Raw genomic sequence first — 16,305 nt, 5'->3', positions numbered from 1 at the left:
TACCGCAGCCAGGGAGAAGAACGAGAGGCGAAGCACTGTAGCAAAAAAGGGCGCAAAACCCCAGCACTGAACCATCGCCCAGACCAAAACAAACTCCACGGCGCATGCGCATAACACGCTGGCCGAACCGCACACCCTCCCTGCGGGAAGGCGCCAGCCAGGACTATTGCACGAGAAAAAGAGCCAAAAGAGGAAGCAGGAACAATAAAACCGGCCAAAGAAGCAAAGAGCCCAAAAAAAGGGAACCCAAACGGGCGACAAGTAGCCCAAACGGGCGACAAGTAGCCCAAACGGCCGACAAGTAGCCCAACCGGGCGACAAGTAGCCCAACAGGGCGACAAGTAGCCCAACAGGGCGACAAGTAGCCCAACAGGGCGACAAGTACTAGGAGCCGACAGACGTTCCAATAATGCGGGAAGTAGCGAAAAACCTTCCCGTACCCTCGAGAACACAGAAGCCAACACTAGTCCCGAAGGCACACGAAGGCGCAGGCGCACCCGAGATCAAAAGTCACGCAGAACCCCATCGAACGGGGAAACATGACAAAAACACCGTCCCAAAAAGCGGGGGAGGAAACATCCACCCACAGGACGGAACCAACCGACTCAAAGGCCAAGGAACCGAGCCCGGGGAGGGGCCGACGTCCAACAGCACGTACGGCGAGTGGGGAGGAAAGACCCCACTCCGCGTAACCACAAGCCCCGCCTAGAGGGGGATAAAAACCCCCCACGGGGTCTAACGGGGCCAAGGCCCCCCCAAGTCAGCCCCTCCCCAGCCCCGGGAACCTACACGACAGGCCCCGGGGCCGAGCCGTTCCCCCAAAGCCCCGGCCGTACCAGAAAACCGGGGCAGCCGTGAAAACACTAAGGAAGGGAGCCCACTGGCAGACTCATACAACACGGCTGGAGGAACAGGCCCAAATGCCCCCGTCACTACCTCGGAAGGGGAATTCCCCGAGACTGCCCGAGTCTCAACACCACCAAACACCCCGCCCTGAACCTACAGACGGTAAGGAACCGGATGCAGGCAGGAAGGGTGAACCAGGGGAAAGACAAGGGGGCGTGGATGGAACCGAAGCAACCAACACCCCCAAGTCCCAAAACGAAATACAACGGGGCAGCCCCGGGGCTCCCGGGGAGGAAACCACGAGAACGTTGCCACCACCAAGGCTCAAGTGCAACGCCCCTGCTGCCCGCACCCGCTTTGTTAGCACAACTGGGTAACCGAGCCACAACGAGCAACCAAACTCGCAGGACACCGGGTCGAAGGTGTCACCGACCCCACAGGCAGCAGACGGAGGCAAAACAGAGAGTCACCCAGAGACAAAAGGTGAGAGCAACCCTCAAACTCGCTGGAAGCGAGGGGGGGCTCTGGGGTCACATCCATCGGACCCGCGCGCCCCCAGGGGTTTCCCAGGGTCCCGAGCGTTTACTTTAAGAGGACTCGCGCTCAGGTAATCCCAGGCAGGGTACTGCTAACCGGCACCCAAGCTACCAAACAACTTTCTAAGAGCTGAACCCCCGGGACGTGTACACTCACGGGGACCTAGCAGGGGGTACCACCAGAAATACTCAGAACACAAGGGACACAAGGGGCAAGAAAGAAGGCAGACCCCCCCACCAGGTATATAAACAAAAGAAAAAGAAAACCCCGCAAGAGGACAGCGTACCCAAGCGGAACAGAGCCGGCCGCTATGATTGGTAAAGACAAGCTGCACAGTACCCCGCGCCCCACCAGTGCAAACACTGCCCCTTACTCTAAGGCGAACAAGGGAGACAGAACACCCGAGCACACAAAGAGCGGCCGAAAACCAAGCGGTAAACGGCCAAGCAGGGGCAGGACCCAAGGAACTTGTGGAAGGTGGCCCCAAGCCCCAAGGGCAGTACTTACAGGGCACCTAGGGAAGGGAACCCTAGGCGCATGCAGCCCGAGTACTGAAGAATCACACCCGGCTCACGCACCACCTAGAAAACAGACACCACACTCTAGGTACAGTGCTGAAACAACCACTGGAGCCGGAGCACATAACCATTGCCTATAGCATCAGCCGAAGAACTGATGGGTGGATAGCCGGCGTGGGAGGTCTGGGGCTCCCCCTTCCCCCTCCCGGGGAGGGGGGAGCTGCGCAGACAGCGGCGCGGTGACGTATGACGTCATACTAGTTTCCGTGTTTTCTGTTGAAGAGTTCTATTCACTAGTTCGGCTTAGGTAGCAATTTTCACCAGAATAGGGGTTTGTTTTGGAATGCTTACCTTTCTGGATGCTTGACCCGGTCGATGGCAGACATAGAATGCTTCCAACCACACGGGGGTTTCTATAGGCCATTGCTCCCCTTGCCTCTCTGAGGGGGCCAGGTTCTGGCTCGTGGTCCCCGGTAGGCCCTAGAACTCCATACACATGACTGATGCCAAAGTCTGACATTAGCATATCAGCCGGTAAAGCTCCGGGGAGCCGACGGGGCTCCCCCCAGAAAAATTCTTATCAATAAATGCATAATAAAACATACTAGCAAAAAACCAGCGTTGAATGTAATGAAATGCCATTTTACGGGTGAGTCCCGGAGGCTCCCAAGAGCTATCCAGGCTGATAGGGACAGTCCTAACTTTTGATATCAGTCGATGTGGGTGGAGTTCTAGGCCTACCGGGGTACCACGGCCAGAACCTGGGCCTCTCAGAGAGGCATGAGGGGCAATGGCTTATAGAAACGCACGTGTGATTTTGGAGCATTCTATATCTGCCACATAAACGGATAAACGATAAATGGCATAAAGAAAACACAACACATACAACATAGACCTCTCATGCACCTAGCACTGCCAGGTGGGTAAAAACTGAGCAGAAGACTAGCTTCATTCTAGATTGCCACACCCCACTCCCATCTTGGTACTATATACTGAGAAGAGACAGTAGGCAATCTCCAGTGATGCGGTGGTCATTGAGAGATTCACCATCATCATGATCTACCGCATCAAAGTCAAGTTTCGGGACGAAACCAGATACAACGGGCCCCAATTACTAGGGAAAATCATCGACATCACAAATGCTGCTCCATTGGACATCAGCAAAGATGCCGACAGAGCTGTACTTCTCTATTTAAGCGAGGAAGCTCTGGAGCAACTGTTTGCACCAGAACACCAGGACGCCTTACGAAACTCCAACCTGATCATCACACCTACCCGACGCTACTTGGCTGAAGGAATCATCTTCGTCAGCAACACGAGTGTCTACATCGCCACCCAGGACCCCTGACACCATACTTGATAGCATCAACACCAGAAACCCTGCTCTGACTACAGCTAAAGTCAAAGTCATCAAGAACGATGATAACCCAAGGCCTAATCTCAAGGTCACCTTCATAACAGCTGCAGTGACCCAGGCTGTGGAAAATGGATTTAGATGCATGGATATTTCCATTACACCTAACACTGTCAAGAAGGAGCATTACTACATCATACGCCAATGTTTTAAGTGTTATAAATACGACCACGACACCAGGAACTGCCCACAAGCAGAGGCAAAGTGTAGCATTTGCACCCAAGATCATCACTTCAAAACCTGCCAGTCAACCAGCAAATTGTGCCTCAATTGTGGAGGAGCTCACACCGCCGTCTCCATGGACTGTCAAGTATGACTGGACGAAATTAAAAAAACAGCAACTGCCAATCCAACAACCAATCAGCCGACGAGCTTCAATATCCAGGCTACGGCATTCCCAGTGCTTCCAATTGCTTCTGCTTCTCCTACACAGATGTCCACACCAAGCCAGCCCCCCCCCATTGGGGACCCAGCACACAGGCGACTGCAGCCCAGCCAGCCAGCTCTCCAGTCACCCAATCAGCGGTCTCGGCCGCCACTACCACTCTCATCCCATCCCTGATCAGTGTAGCTGAGAAGGCGGCAGGAACAGACGTCGGTAATTACATGAAAATATTGAACATGCTGCTCACCCAAAACAATCTACCTACGATGTCAATCCCAGCAGACCTGCTGCAGCCTCAGAACGCTGCTTCAACCCAAACAGACCAGCTTCCAACACCACCAGCAACCGAAGCCATGCTACCACCACCACCCCCCACCCCCACCTCCCCCCCCTCCCTGCCCTGAGGTGGACCCAACACCAGTATCAGCAACACCAGTTACCCAGGCATCAACATCCACCCACTCCATCTCTACATCAGACCAGTTAACCCAACAACCAATGGAAGCCTCATCACCTACCGTCAACAGGCGGGTGACAAAGGCGAAAAGGAAAGCAAAACACCAACAAGTAGAATCAGATTCAGAATCAAAACCAGATCCACAACCACAGCAACCAATTGATTCAGACCAGTTGGCACAGATCATTACATATGTGGCACCAGACTTTGATCCAAACCCAAGCAGCTCAAGCAAGAAAGAACCCTACTTTGGCATCTTCCTCCATGATGGTGACGTTTTCAACGGCAACAGCAGCACAAGAATAGTCATCGCCTTAGAATGCACCCGGCTCGTCGAACTCTTCACAAACCACCCTGACTTTCCTCAACCTATCTTTGTCCACCACGAGACCGTGGAACAATATGTGGACCTCAATGCCCTGAAGAGAGAATACATCGACCCGAAATTCAATTTCAAGAAAGGACAACTGCCCTTCTTGGACAAGTACGAAGACCCGATAGGAACTCCAATACCACCTCTGTCATTTGGAAAGTACATGCGAATACCTCTCTGCCAAGGCACCACCAAGCAACAGTGAACTTACCTCTCACCATCTCAATAGGGAAGTCGCCTCCTCCAAGCCAGACAGAACACCTCAACTTAACCAGGATGACATCATCCCGCCTCACCACTAGCCTCCTGCAGCTTAAGAATAACTCAAGCTACAGGCTTTGACCGAAAAAACATCTCCAATCCGCGGTGGAAAGGCCACCAAACTTTCAAGCCTCCTCTCTCCACATCCAGATCTTCTTCCAAGAATTTCACCGTGCCATCCTTCTTCCTTCCACATCCTCTCCAAGCTCTTTGGACATCAAAGCTGAAAAAGTATCTGCCATCGACCAAGACAAGCACCCAGAAGGGTAAGCACCTCAAAACAAACCCACCCCTATTCTGGTGAAACCAGCAAAAATAACGAAATAAGTGGACAGAACTTCCCATAGGTAAAACAAGCAAACAAGCATGATGTCACACGAGCCCCACGCTGCACGTCTGCGCAGCTCCCCCCCCTCCCCGGTACAGGGAATGCCCAATGTATTCCCCATCCCATTCATTCATCAATGAATGCCCAAGTACACTATAACACCTGGCCAATGCTCCAACACAGCAGGCACAACCACACAGGGAAAAATCCTGACAGGAGAATGGGGCCAGCATAACGTCTGCTCTATTCGACATCATTAGACAAATTGTTGGTGTCAGAGCTTGGTCGCCCGGGCGGTGCCGGGGGGAGGAGGGGGGGTTCTGGGTGTGCTGGTTGAGTGAATTTTCGATTGTTTGTTGTTTCCTCTTAGGGGAGATCTTGTGCTTTTTTCAGTCTTGGGTAGCAATGGTCCTCCTACCTTTCTGGGTGATAACCCGGATTGATGGCAGACATGACAATACTCTCACAGAGTGAAGTGTTCATAAGCCATTGCTCACTTCGCCTCTCTGAGGAAACCAGGTTCTGGCTTGTGGTTCCCGGTACGCTCAAAACTCCAATTAACTGATGCTCCAGACCAATATAATAGATATCAGTCCGTTAGCTTTCGGGAGCCGTAGGGGCTCCCCCCAGAAAATTCCATGAAATATGGTTGTAGAATAGTGTCGTGTTGAAAGCAGAGGTGCATCTTATACACCAGAAACATGGTACTACTTATACCACAGTACTTAGTGCAATAAAGCATGCTTGTGATACCTTTGGGTTAGGAAGTGCTGGCTGTGTGAGGTAATGGGTAGCTACAGTCCAGAAGTCTATTTCTCCTTGGTCACCAAACAACTGTGCAGTCACCAGAGCACGATGAGCTGTTGAGCCACATGTCTCCAAAAATTCACGCAGTTCCCCTGGAATTCGCGAGAGCCAAATCTCTATATCTGCAATGGAAAGTTTATTAAGTCTAAAAGAATGCAACTACAGAAAAGTTACCATCAGTAACTAAGGCATTTACTGCAATTATATCATTAATTATAATTCCTCTTCAAAATCCATATGGAAAAAATCCTCAGGAACAATGGAGGAACCTTTGACAAGCCACCAACTTTCCATCCCCATTGTGGCCACTAGAGATATGTGGCCCTCAGGTAAAAGTCGAGTAAAGTAGCCCAAAGACCATGGGAGTTGCCTATTCAGTACGATTTCAACATAAAAACTATTCACACATTTATTAACCTGAACTGAAATAGTTCTGGAAGATACAATCATGGCATTATGTATCCATCCATTTATGTACACTCCTTGCATAGATATCATTCTACATTCGGATTACCATACTGTAGCCCTACAGTGTCAGATGTAAATAATAATTTGTATCGAATGTTCTACCACTATGATTCTGTAGATGGTTTACAGAGATCTACCATTGTTGTGACAACTATTATCATCATTGCTAAAACCCTTCAAACTATTTATTATTCACATTAGAAACTGTAAATATAATTCTAACTGTGTTATTTGACTCCTCAAGGGATGGTCACATGCAAGGGGTCTATTGTAAACTTCATACACATGCCCTTCATACACTGAAGATGGACCCTATTGATGTTGATTTTGAACCATTTTACATCAAGGTTATGGTTACCAAATAAATAGATATTGGCAGTAAATGCTAAAGGGTTAAATTAAAATCTTAATGGGTTTAGTGTTTGAGGTTAAATTTAAACTTTTTTAATAACACAAATTTAAATTGTAAAGAATATTGCAGAACTCATGGGACAAAGATATTCTAAGTCTCTTAAAAACCAATATAGCATTGAGTGCATATGAAAAGTCCTTTTCTGAGGTGTCATTCAGGCTGCCCCTTAAGATAACATCTGATGTATCCTCTGGATGAGGATCATGCAGTCAGGATGGAGACATTCTAGACACCAGCACTATATGGAATGTATCTAATGGTCCCTGCAGAGCTATGAAGCTCAACCCAGTTTAAAGAACCTGTCTCACTTAGGAGTACCTATTAACACTTTTGCGCTCTCGGCGCTCAAAAAAAAACAATACCCCAGATGCTTTCGGCACTTCGCGCGCCTACGCGGTAAGACCGAAAAGTGTACACTCTTTTGACTGTCCTGACAATAATTGAAGGCGCACATATTTAAATTTGGTATCACTGTGTTCGCAATGAAATTGTCTATAAGAGCATACCTATAAAATGCCGCCCAAGCATAAGGAGTATCAACACCAAATAAAAAACTATGCAGATCACTCGCCGAGAGCGCCAAACAGCAACAAAATGTTTCCACTCTCTTAATGGTTGCGAAGCCTACAGTTGTCCTACATCGCTAATTTTGGTATCATTGGAATCGCAATAAAATTCTCTACACGGACATATGCATATGAATGTTTAATATAGGTAATTGCCCACCCGCAAGAGTGTGTGAAGTGGAGAGTAGTTAGCAGCGAGCGCACTGGCGAAAACACGGGGGGGAAATCATGCTTGGAAAGTTTATACGTTTCCTGACCCTACTTTTCTATGTACGTATTTCTTTTTTATACCAATGTGTTCGCAATAAAATTTTCTATAAGATGAACTGTATAACATGTGTACAAAGCATGTGTAAGAGAAGCGCCAAATATAGAACCACGTCGCTCAGTATGCGTTCGCGGCAGAAACGAACGCATTGTTTTCGTTCGTTTGATGTTTGTCATGTTTATACTTGTTGAAACATTTTATAATTTGTATGACAGTAATCGCAGTAAAATTCCCTACACAGACATATACATAACACATACAAATATTTCCCACGTGTTGGATATATCAACGGCTAAAGGGAACCCACTGCCACACGCTCGCCACACCCCCAAACATACTTTGTGTATTTTTTTTTTTACTCATAGAAGTTTATGTGATATAATATTCATTCTGGTACCAAAACATTCGCAAATAAATTCCCTACAAAACAAAAGTATCCCCATCCATTTCGGTTAAAAAATGGAATTTATAGAAATATTTTTTCGATGGACGAGAAAACTCGGCTGTTATGCGGAATCGTAAGAGAAAACGGCGACGAGTTATCTCTAATCTAAAGCGCGAAAGTGTTAACTTCTAAATGAACATTAGGTATAAGGAAACATGCTCAAACATCCAGCGAGGAAAGAACTACTTAATCTACATAATAAATGAGTGATGTAGATGGTCTTTTACTAGCACCTATGTAATCTTTCTAAACATTTCTCAAAATTTATGTCCACAAATAATTTCCAGAGCATTGATATGTCCACAAATATTTTCCACATGAACTAATTCATAGCAAGTCCATTACTTAAGCTGAATAAAAATGGTAAGAATATATAGGTTAAAAAATATACAATCAACTTACTATGCAGTTGTTCTGGCGTGAAGCCATCTTCTCCTGTGAATGAGAGAGAATACTGGGGCCGCCATGGCTGCTGGGTCATTAATGTTCGTAAGTTCAGTGAGGCCTCACCCGCTAACAGATATGGAGATACTATTGGCTCTGAAAAAATTTAATTTATTTATGTATTTTAAATTACTTTATACTGTATTCCTATATGTTTGATTTTGTTCACTATAATACCTCATGAAGACTATTCAAGTGAGATTAATGAAAATTAAAAATAAATACAGTAAATGTATAATAGTTAATAAAAGTAACTATTCAAGGTAACCACCAGAAGGCATGGTCAGAGACCGGACCATGAGGATCTTGACCCCCAGAATCAACACAAGGTAAGGTCATGTTTGACTAACCTTTGGTATAATACTTGTATATTGGCGTACTGGAAGACTTGAGCGACATATCCATCACCCGAAGACATCCATCGATGGTGGCCAGAACAGGCCGGTCCGATGCTCCCCAGTCAACGTCCACCACTTTGACTATGTCCCGTGGAGACTTGACCTGGCTTACTAGAACCACCTAAGAAAGTAAGACTTTTTAGTCTACACAAAATAAATCAATATGAAAAGAAAAGGACAAAACTTTTTTGTATGGTTAGTAAATTTCTTCCAATACAAAAAATTGACACCTAAAACACAAATCTAAAAAATAAAGAAAAAGATGATTTTTGGTATGTCCTGGACCATTATTGAGTCATGTAATGACTTGGTAATGGTTATCTTGAGATGATCTTGAGATGATTTGGTCCACAATGGTCCACAATGAACTGAAACATTGTCACCTATATTTTCAAATTTGCACGTTGGCACAGGTTGGACGATAAGTCACATTATTGTGACTTATTGTCTGCATAAAAAGAATCCTAGTTTAAATACCATCGTGTCACCAAAATTTTTCCCAACTTCATTACACCCAGGTTGATGTAGTTTCTAATGAAATCAATTAGAATACAGGCTTATTAGCCTGTATTCTATTATTATTAACCTGAATAATTAGAATATAGAATATTCATCTTACCTCCAGTGGCAGCTCTCATTGCTCTTTTATGAAATGTTCTTGTTCTCTTTATGAGTAATAATAATAATAATAAATATAATAATGATAATAATGCACAAGGAAATCACATTAACCACTGCACTGCGCAAAGCGCCTATAGACGCTATGAGAGGTGTGCTTTTTTTTAATTAGGCTATATTAATGTTTTTTAATGTTTTCATTACTCTTTGTATTTTGAAATGGAAATAGTTGAGTTTGGAAACATTTTGACATTAACTTTACCTAAATATTTATAAAAACAACAAAAATATGTCCTTGACAATTGCACTAAGAAGTTTTTGCCAAAAACGGGTGCACAGTGCAGTGGTTAATGTGATGTATCAATGAAAAAATTGTTTGGGAGTATCAACACCATAGATTCGAATCCTCCTCACAGCTCCTACTGATTCTCTCAATAATAATAATAAATCCTGTTGACAGGATGGGAAGCCTGTATTTAGGCTAATCGAAACCCCCCTTCTGGGCCAACTACTGACTTCCAGGATGCAACCCACAACAGTTGTCTAATTCCTGGTACCTATTTACTGCTAAGTGAACAGAGGCATTAGGAGAAAGGAAACATACCCAAAGGTCTTGCCTGGGGATTGAACCCAGGTCCCTTAGTTGTGATCTAAAGACATTGTAGTAATCTTAAATAGATTTTCTATTGCCTACCTTCTACTTTCTTAATGAGTAACTTCCACATGTTGATTTTTCAGCATATGATCAAGTGAAGACCATTTAATTGTCTGAAGAATATTCTACAAACTGCACAACTAGACACCAAATAAAGATAGACATACAGTGCAGTGTTAGTGCCACAGCTCCTCCTCTCAGCTGGATACATGACTTTTCACGTGAATTTTTAATTGATGGCTTTAAAGTAATTTTTATTTCAACATACAGTACAGTATACTGTATTTTTAAATCAATCCTCATATTATATTTTTATAACGCAATGACAAATAGCTTTGACAGTTCATCGTGTATAATAAGTGTCAAAAGAAGGCACCAGGCAGAGAAGACTGTAGCCACTATGTATAAGAAGATGACATTAATACAAAAATGATGAGTCAGAGCATACTCACATCTCTTACATCCCAGATATCAATTCCATCGGCAAACAGCACAACAAGTTTCATGTTGTCCCGTCCCGGGGCAAACCGCACTTTACGAATCCAACCGCGATGAGTGGCAATGTGTCTGGAGATGCGAGTTTTTAGGTCCCACACCGTCAGATTACCATCAGCATCACTGAGTACTATTTCATGACTTTTCCAAGCAATGGAGGTAATGGCACTCATCTGAGACTGTGGCAGAGGAAATAAAAACCTCAACAATGTTGGGTAAAATTTAACTTAATCATTCATATAGTAATTAAAATGAAGGCTTGAAACAATAGAATAACAAGGAGAGTAGAGAACATTTAAGTGTGCCTCGTGAGACAGCATGACGGGATGAAAACCACCCAGAAGTAAATACTTTAGATATGCAAAGGGAGAGTGAACACAAAGCTTGGGCTCGGTCCTCTTACACAACAAGCTGGTAATTACACAAATACATCTCTATTTCAAAGTTGGCAAATGTATGAACACAATAACCTGGCAGGATAAATATTCAAATTGGTTGTTTTAGATACTATTCAGACATAAAAATAAACATCTTTGTTTTTAGACAGTCAGCAACACATGTGAAAATAAAGGAAGTGATGTACCAAAATGTCGTCACTTCCTTTATTTTCACATGTGTGAGTTAAATGTCTAATTTTCAGCCATGGTATTGTAACTTGCTGTCTAAATATTTAATTTTATTCAACCTCGTGGTAGAAAACAGGAATTCTGATTACTAAACAAAATCCACGCATAGTACAAAATAACATTATAAATATATAGTACTTACATCCGGAGGCACTTTTGTCCCATCTTTAATCACATTGCCCTCAACTGAGAAGTGATACAACTGACCCTCAGTGTCAGTAAACACGAAGGTTTCTTTGGCAATGCTTGTTCGGTCCCCTCCTAAAGGAACGACAGAATATGTATCTGCATGATTATGAAACATACCTCTGCATGATTATGATAAATTTGTATGAATATGATACATTTGTATGATTATGATACCTCTGCATTAATTATGATACATACATCTACGTAATAATCCATGCATACTTCACAATCAATCCCCACTTCTTTACACCAGCACTAAAAAGTCATCCTGTTTTCCAGGTCATTGTCTGTCTTCTTCTTCCTCCTTCCTCCCCTCTCTTCATCCCCTCCCCTTCCCCTTCCCTCCCCTCCCCTCCCCTCCCCTCCCCTCTCCTCTCCTCTCCTCTCCTCTCCTCTCCTCCCCCTTCCCCATCCCCTTCCTTTCCCTCCCTCTCTCCCTCCCTCCCTCCCTCCCTCCCTCCCTCCCTCCCTCCCTCCCTCCCTCTCCCTCCCTTCCTTCCTCCCTCCCTTCCTGCCTGCCTGCCTCCCTCCCTGCCTGCCTGCCTCATTCCCTTCCTCCCTCCCTCCCTCCCTCCCTCCCTCCCTCCCTCCCTGCCTGCCTGCCTGCCTGCCTGCCTGCCTGCCTGCCTGCCTGCCTGCCTGCCTGCCTGCCTGCCTGCCTGCCTGCCTGCCTGCCTGCCTGCCTCCCTCCCTGCCTCCCTCCCTCCCTCCCTCCCTCCCTCCCTTCCTTCCTGCCTGCCTCCCTCCCTTCCTGCCTCCCTCCCTCCCTCCCTTCCTGCCTCCCTCCCTTCCTTCCTCCCTCCCTTCCTGCCTGCCTCCCTCCCTGCCTGCCTCCCTCCCTCCCTCCCTTCCTTCCTTCCTTCCTGCCTCCCTCCCTCCCTTCCTTCCTGCCTCCCTCCCTCCCTTCCTTCCTGCCTGCCTCCCTCCCTTCCTTCCTTCCTTCCTCCCTCCCTCCCTTCCTGCCTGCCTCCCTCCCTGCCTGCCTCCCTCCCTTCCTGCCTCCCTCCCTTCCTGCCTGCCTGCCTCCCTCCCTCCCTTCCTTCCTGCCTCCCTTCCTGCCTGCCTCCCTTCCTGCCTGCCTCCCTCCCTCCCTTCCTGCCTCCCTCCCTTCCTTCCTGCCTCCCTCCCTTCCTTCCTGCCTCCCTCCCTCCCTTCCTTCCTGCCTGCCTCCCTCCCTTCCTTCCTTCCTTCCTCCCTCCCTCCCTTCCTGCCTGCCTCCCTCCCTTCTTCCCTCCCTTCCTTCCTGCCTCCCTCCCTTCCTTCCTTCCTTCCTTCCTTCCTTCCTTCCTTCCTTCCTTCCTTCCTTCCTTCCTTCCTTCCTTCCTTCCTTCCTCCCTCTCTTCCTTCCTCCCTCCCTTCCTCCCTCCCTTCCTTCCTTCCTTCCTCCCTCCCTCCCTCCCTTCCTTCCATCCCTCCCTCCTTCCATCCCTCCCTCCCTCCCTCCTTCCTTCCTTCCTTCCTTCCTTCCTTCCTTCCTTCCTTCCTTCCTCCCTCTCTTCCTTCCTCCCTCCCTTCCTCCCTCCCTTCCTTCCTTCCTTCCTCCCTCCCTCCCTCCCTTCCTTCCATCCCTCCCTCCTTCCATCCCTCCCTCCCTCCCTCCTTCCTTCCTTCCTTCCTTCCTTCCTTCCTTCCTTCCTTCCTTCCTCCCTCTCTTCCTTCCTCCCTCCCTTCCTCCCTCCCTTCCTTCCTTCCTTCCTCCCTCCCTCCCTCCCTTCCTTCCTCCCTCCCTTCCTTCCTGCCTCCTCCTTCTTTCCTCCTTCCTGCCTCCTCCCTCCTTTCCTCCATCCTCCTTCCCTCCTCCTCCTTCCCTTCCTCCTACTCCCCCCAAAGTCACTTAAATACACTCTCTTCATCAGTCCACCATCATCCACTTGTTCATCCTCCAAACTAAACCAGTAAGCTCTCATGACTCTTGAAGTTTAACACAAAAGACAGAAGAAATATAGAGACATGAGTACAGAAGCAAATAGTGAGGCACTAAAGGAGGCCAGGAATGAATATACCAGAATCAGGAGGGCAGCAGGACAGAAGTTTGAAAATGACATTGTGGCAAAAGCAGAGTCAACCTAAGCAATTGTCCAGCCATGTAAGGATGAAAACAATGATATGAGAGCATTTGATCAGACAGTGGGGACAGGGAAGAACACTCTTGGAGAATGGCAAGAAGTGTGTGTTAAGAACTCGGCAAGAGATTCTAAGTGGTTTACTAACCGGAGCCAGATTGGTGTCCAGGTAAGGGCAACAATGGATGACCAGAAACAACACGTGACAGATTTGAGGTTAATGTAGAAAAGGTAAAATGACACCTGGAAGAGCTAGATGTAACAAAAGCAGTAGAACCAGGCTAGATGCTGCCATCATTACCAAAGGAAGCTGCAGGAATCTTGTTACCCATTTACTATAGTGTTCAATATTCCATTAGAGATGGAAGAGCTACCTGAAATCTGGAGAATTCAAATGTAGTTCCAATATTCATGAGAGGGGAAACGGACATAAAACACTAAACTACACGCCAGTGTCATTAAAGGACATTCCATGCAAGCTGCTAGAAAAAGTCATCAGAAAAAGGATTGATGAACATTTGGGAAGAATTAATTTTATAACAGAAACACAACACAATTTCAGAGGGAAAATCATGCTTAACAGACTTGATTGAATTCTATGACAGGGTCACCAAAATTAGACAACACAAGGAAGGATGGGTAGCCTGTATCTTCCTTGACTTCCAAAAAGATTCCAATACATTTCCTCACAAAAGATGAAGAGACATGTGGGGATAACAAGACACTGGACTGGGTATTGGAGTACTTGATGGATACGAAATAAATGGTCATAGTAAGAGAGGATATGTCAGGCTGGAGAAGAATGGAAAGTGGTGTTCCACAAGGTTCTGTGACCATTTCATATTTTTAAATTACATAAATGACCTCACAAAGGAGAATGAGCTCATACATGTCAATGTTTGCAGATGATGCCAAGTTAATGAGGAGAGGATGAACTGAAGAAGACTTGTAGGGTGCTACAAGAAGACCTTGACAAACTTAACTTCAGGACACCTCACCAGTTGAGTATATTTTATGCACACACACAATTTCTCTCTCTCTCTCTCTCCATCATCATAATATTAATCCCCACTCACATTTAACAGTCTAACACTACACACAGAGATCACACTAACGTGATGCATCAAATGAACAAACCCTTTTACCCTGTCGTAGCTCAGTCGATTAAGGCAGTGTCTGGGATGCTCCCGGACGCAGGTTCAAATCCTCGTCACGGCCCTTGTGGATTTGTTCATTTAACAGTCTACTCTAACACATCAATCAAAATTTCAACAATTCTTCATAACTCTATTCCCTGCTGCTAAAACTTGACATTAATATGCAAAACATTAATACATACCCACATCAGCAAGTGATAACATAGACTCCGTCATCGATACTTCAGTCTGTGGTGCCTCTTTGGGAACCACCGACTCATTCTTCCCAGGCTCAGACTCTGACAATGATCTGTGGCTCTCGGACTCTCGCCGTGTCTTGACGTGACTGGTTGGGGACCACTCCAGAGCTGATACCCTAGGGAACCGGCGTGGCATTGTCCGTAGTGGTACCAGTTTCCTTGCATCCCACAATTCAAATGGATCTTCTCGGAAGACCACGATAAAATATTGTCTGCAAAGGTTGTGTAGGTCAGTTGTGGAAGAAACTATAAATTTGTAATTTACAAAAATATAAAATGCACCAAGCCAGATTAAGTGTGTATAACTAATAAAGTGGTAATACCCTGAAGACAAAGCTAGGTAGTATCATGCCATACTGTAAATATACCATACAGGATATGATTGTCTATCTTGGAGCAGTGACTGTGGCATTCCATCAGGAGGAGGAGGAGACGGAGGAGACACAGTTGAAAGGCTTTTTTTTTAAATAATTTAGTCAATATCTATATGCTCAATACGCTGCCTCTTCAGTTCCAGCACACCGACTTATAATTCCCACTGTCAAAGACAGGAAGCCTGTACTTAGGCTTCTTACCATTGTTGTGACAAGCAGTTTCCCAGGTCTTGGTAATGGGTGTGTGCATGAAGGCCGAAGGGAGAATGAATTTGGGCAAAACCCATCTGGTGTAGGCCAGATGTTGTGCTGCAGTGCTCCCTAACTCTTATGTTCATATGTACATGGAAATTTTAACACTTTCGCTGCTCGATCACGCATATTCCATCACAGAACCAAAATTCGGAGAGTGCATGATGATGCAAACGGCGTCATTAATTTAAATATTTTTAAAAATTTGATTTATTGTCCAAATACTATGGGACATTTTAAAATGCGTGCCAACATCTGCCCATTCTCTGTATACCCCGCGTGGCATCCTGACTCCTGCCATGTGGGCGCCCACCTACACTGGAGGCTCACTGTTCTCGTGACCTCGCTCGTGAAAGCTGCGGCCTCCACTTGAGTCGAAAAGTTTCTACATTCCAGTTATTTTATCTCAGGTATTTGTTCTTACCTGTTTTATAAACACTTTAAATTGACTTCAAGATGGATAGTGATCAAGAACAGAGCCAATCCATGACGAAAGCAGTAACAAACACATTTGAGGGAAAAGTTATCGAGTGTTCATCGAAAGTATGGAAAAGTGAGACTTGTATGTTCTTATATGCAAATATCCCTTTGCAGCATTCTATTGTGAACAATTTGATAACAAACTGAACGATGTAGCATGAAAATTGAGGTGTAAAAAGAGTATAAATATTTTAGTGCAGATGCGCGCTCAAGGGTAACGCTCAGCCCCA

General features: G+C 45.8%; 1 protein-coding gene across 1 annotated transcript in view; it reads right to left on the bottom strand.

Annotated features, from left to right (window-relative positions):
* LOC123758001 (WD repeat-containing protein 11) overlaps positions 1-16,305 on the bottom strand; it is a 133,624-nt gene that overhangs the window by 58,503 nt on the left and 58,816 nt on the right. Inside the window, exons 12-17 of the mRNA XM_045742107.2 lie at positions 14,913-15,181; positions 11,464-11,582; positions 10,653-10,874; positions 8,880-9,048; positions 8,488-8,625; positions 5,873-6,048 (exon numbers count right to left, since the gene is read on the bottom strand). Of these exons, the coding sequence (XP_045598063.2) occupies positions 5,873-6,048; positions 8,488-8,625; positions 8,880-9,048; positions 10,653-10,874; positions 11,464-11,582; positions 14,913-15,181 (1,093 nt within the window). The remainder of the gene's footprint in view (positions 1-5,872; positions 6,049-8,487; positions 8,626-8,879; positions 9,049-10,652; positions 10,875-11,463; positions 11,583-14,912; positions 15,182-16,305) is intronic.

Source organism: Procambarus clarkii, chromosome 40 (genome assembly GCF_040958095.1).
Source record: "Procambarus clarkii isolate CNS0578487 chromosome 40, FALCON_Pclarkii_2.0, whole genome shotgun sequence".
Taxonomy (NCBI): Eukaryota; Metazoa; Arthropoda; class Malacostraca; order Decapoda; family Cambaridae; genus Procambarus; species Procambarus clarkii.
The sequence above is the reverse complement of the archived record's forward strand: the minus strand, read 5'-3'. Positions and strand labels throughout refer to the sequence as shown.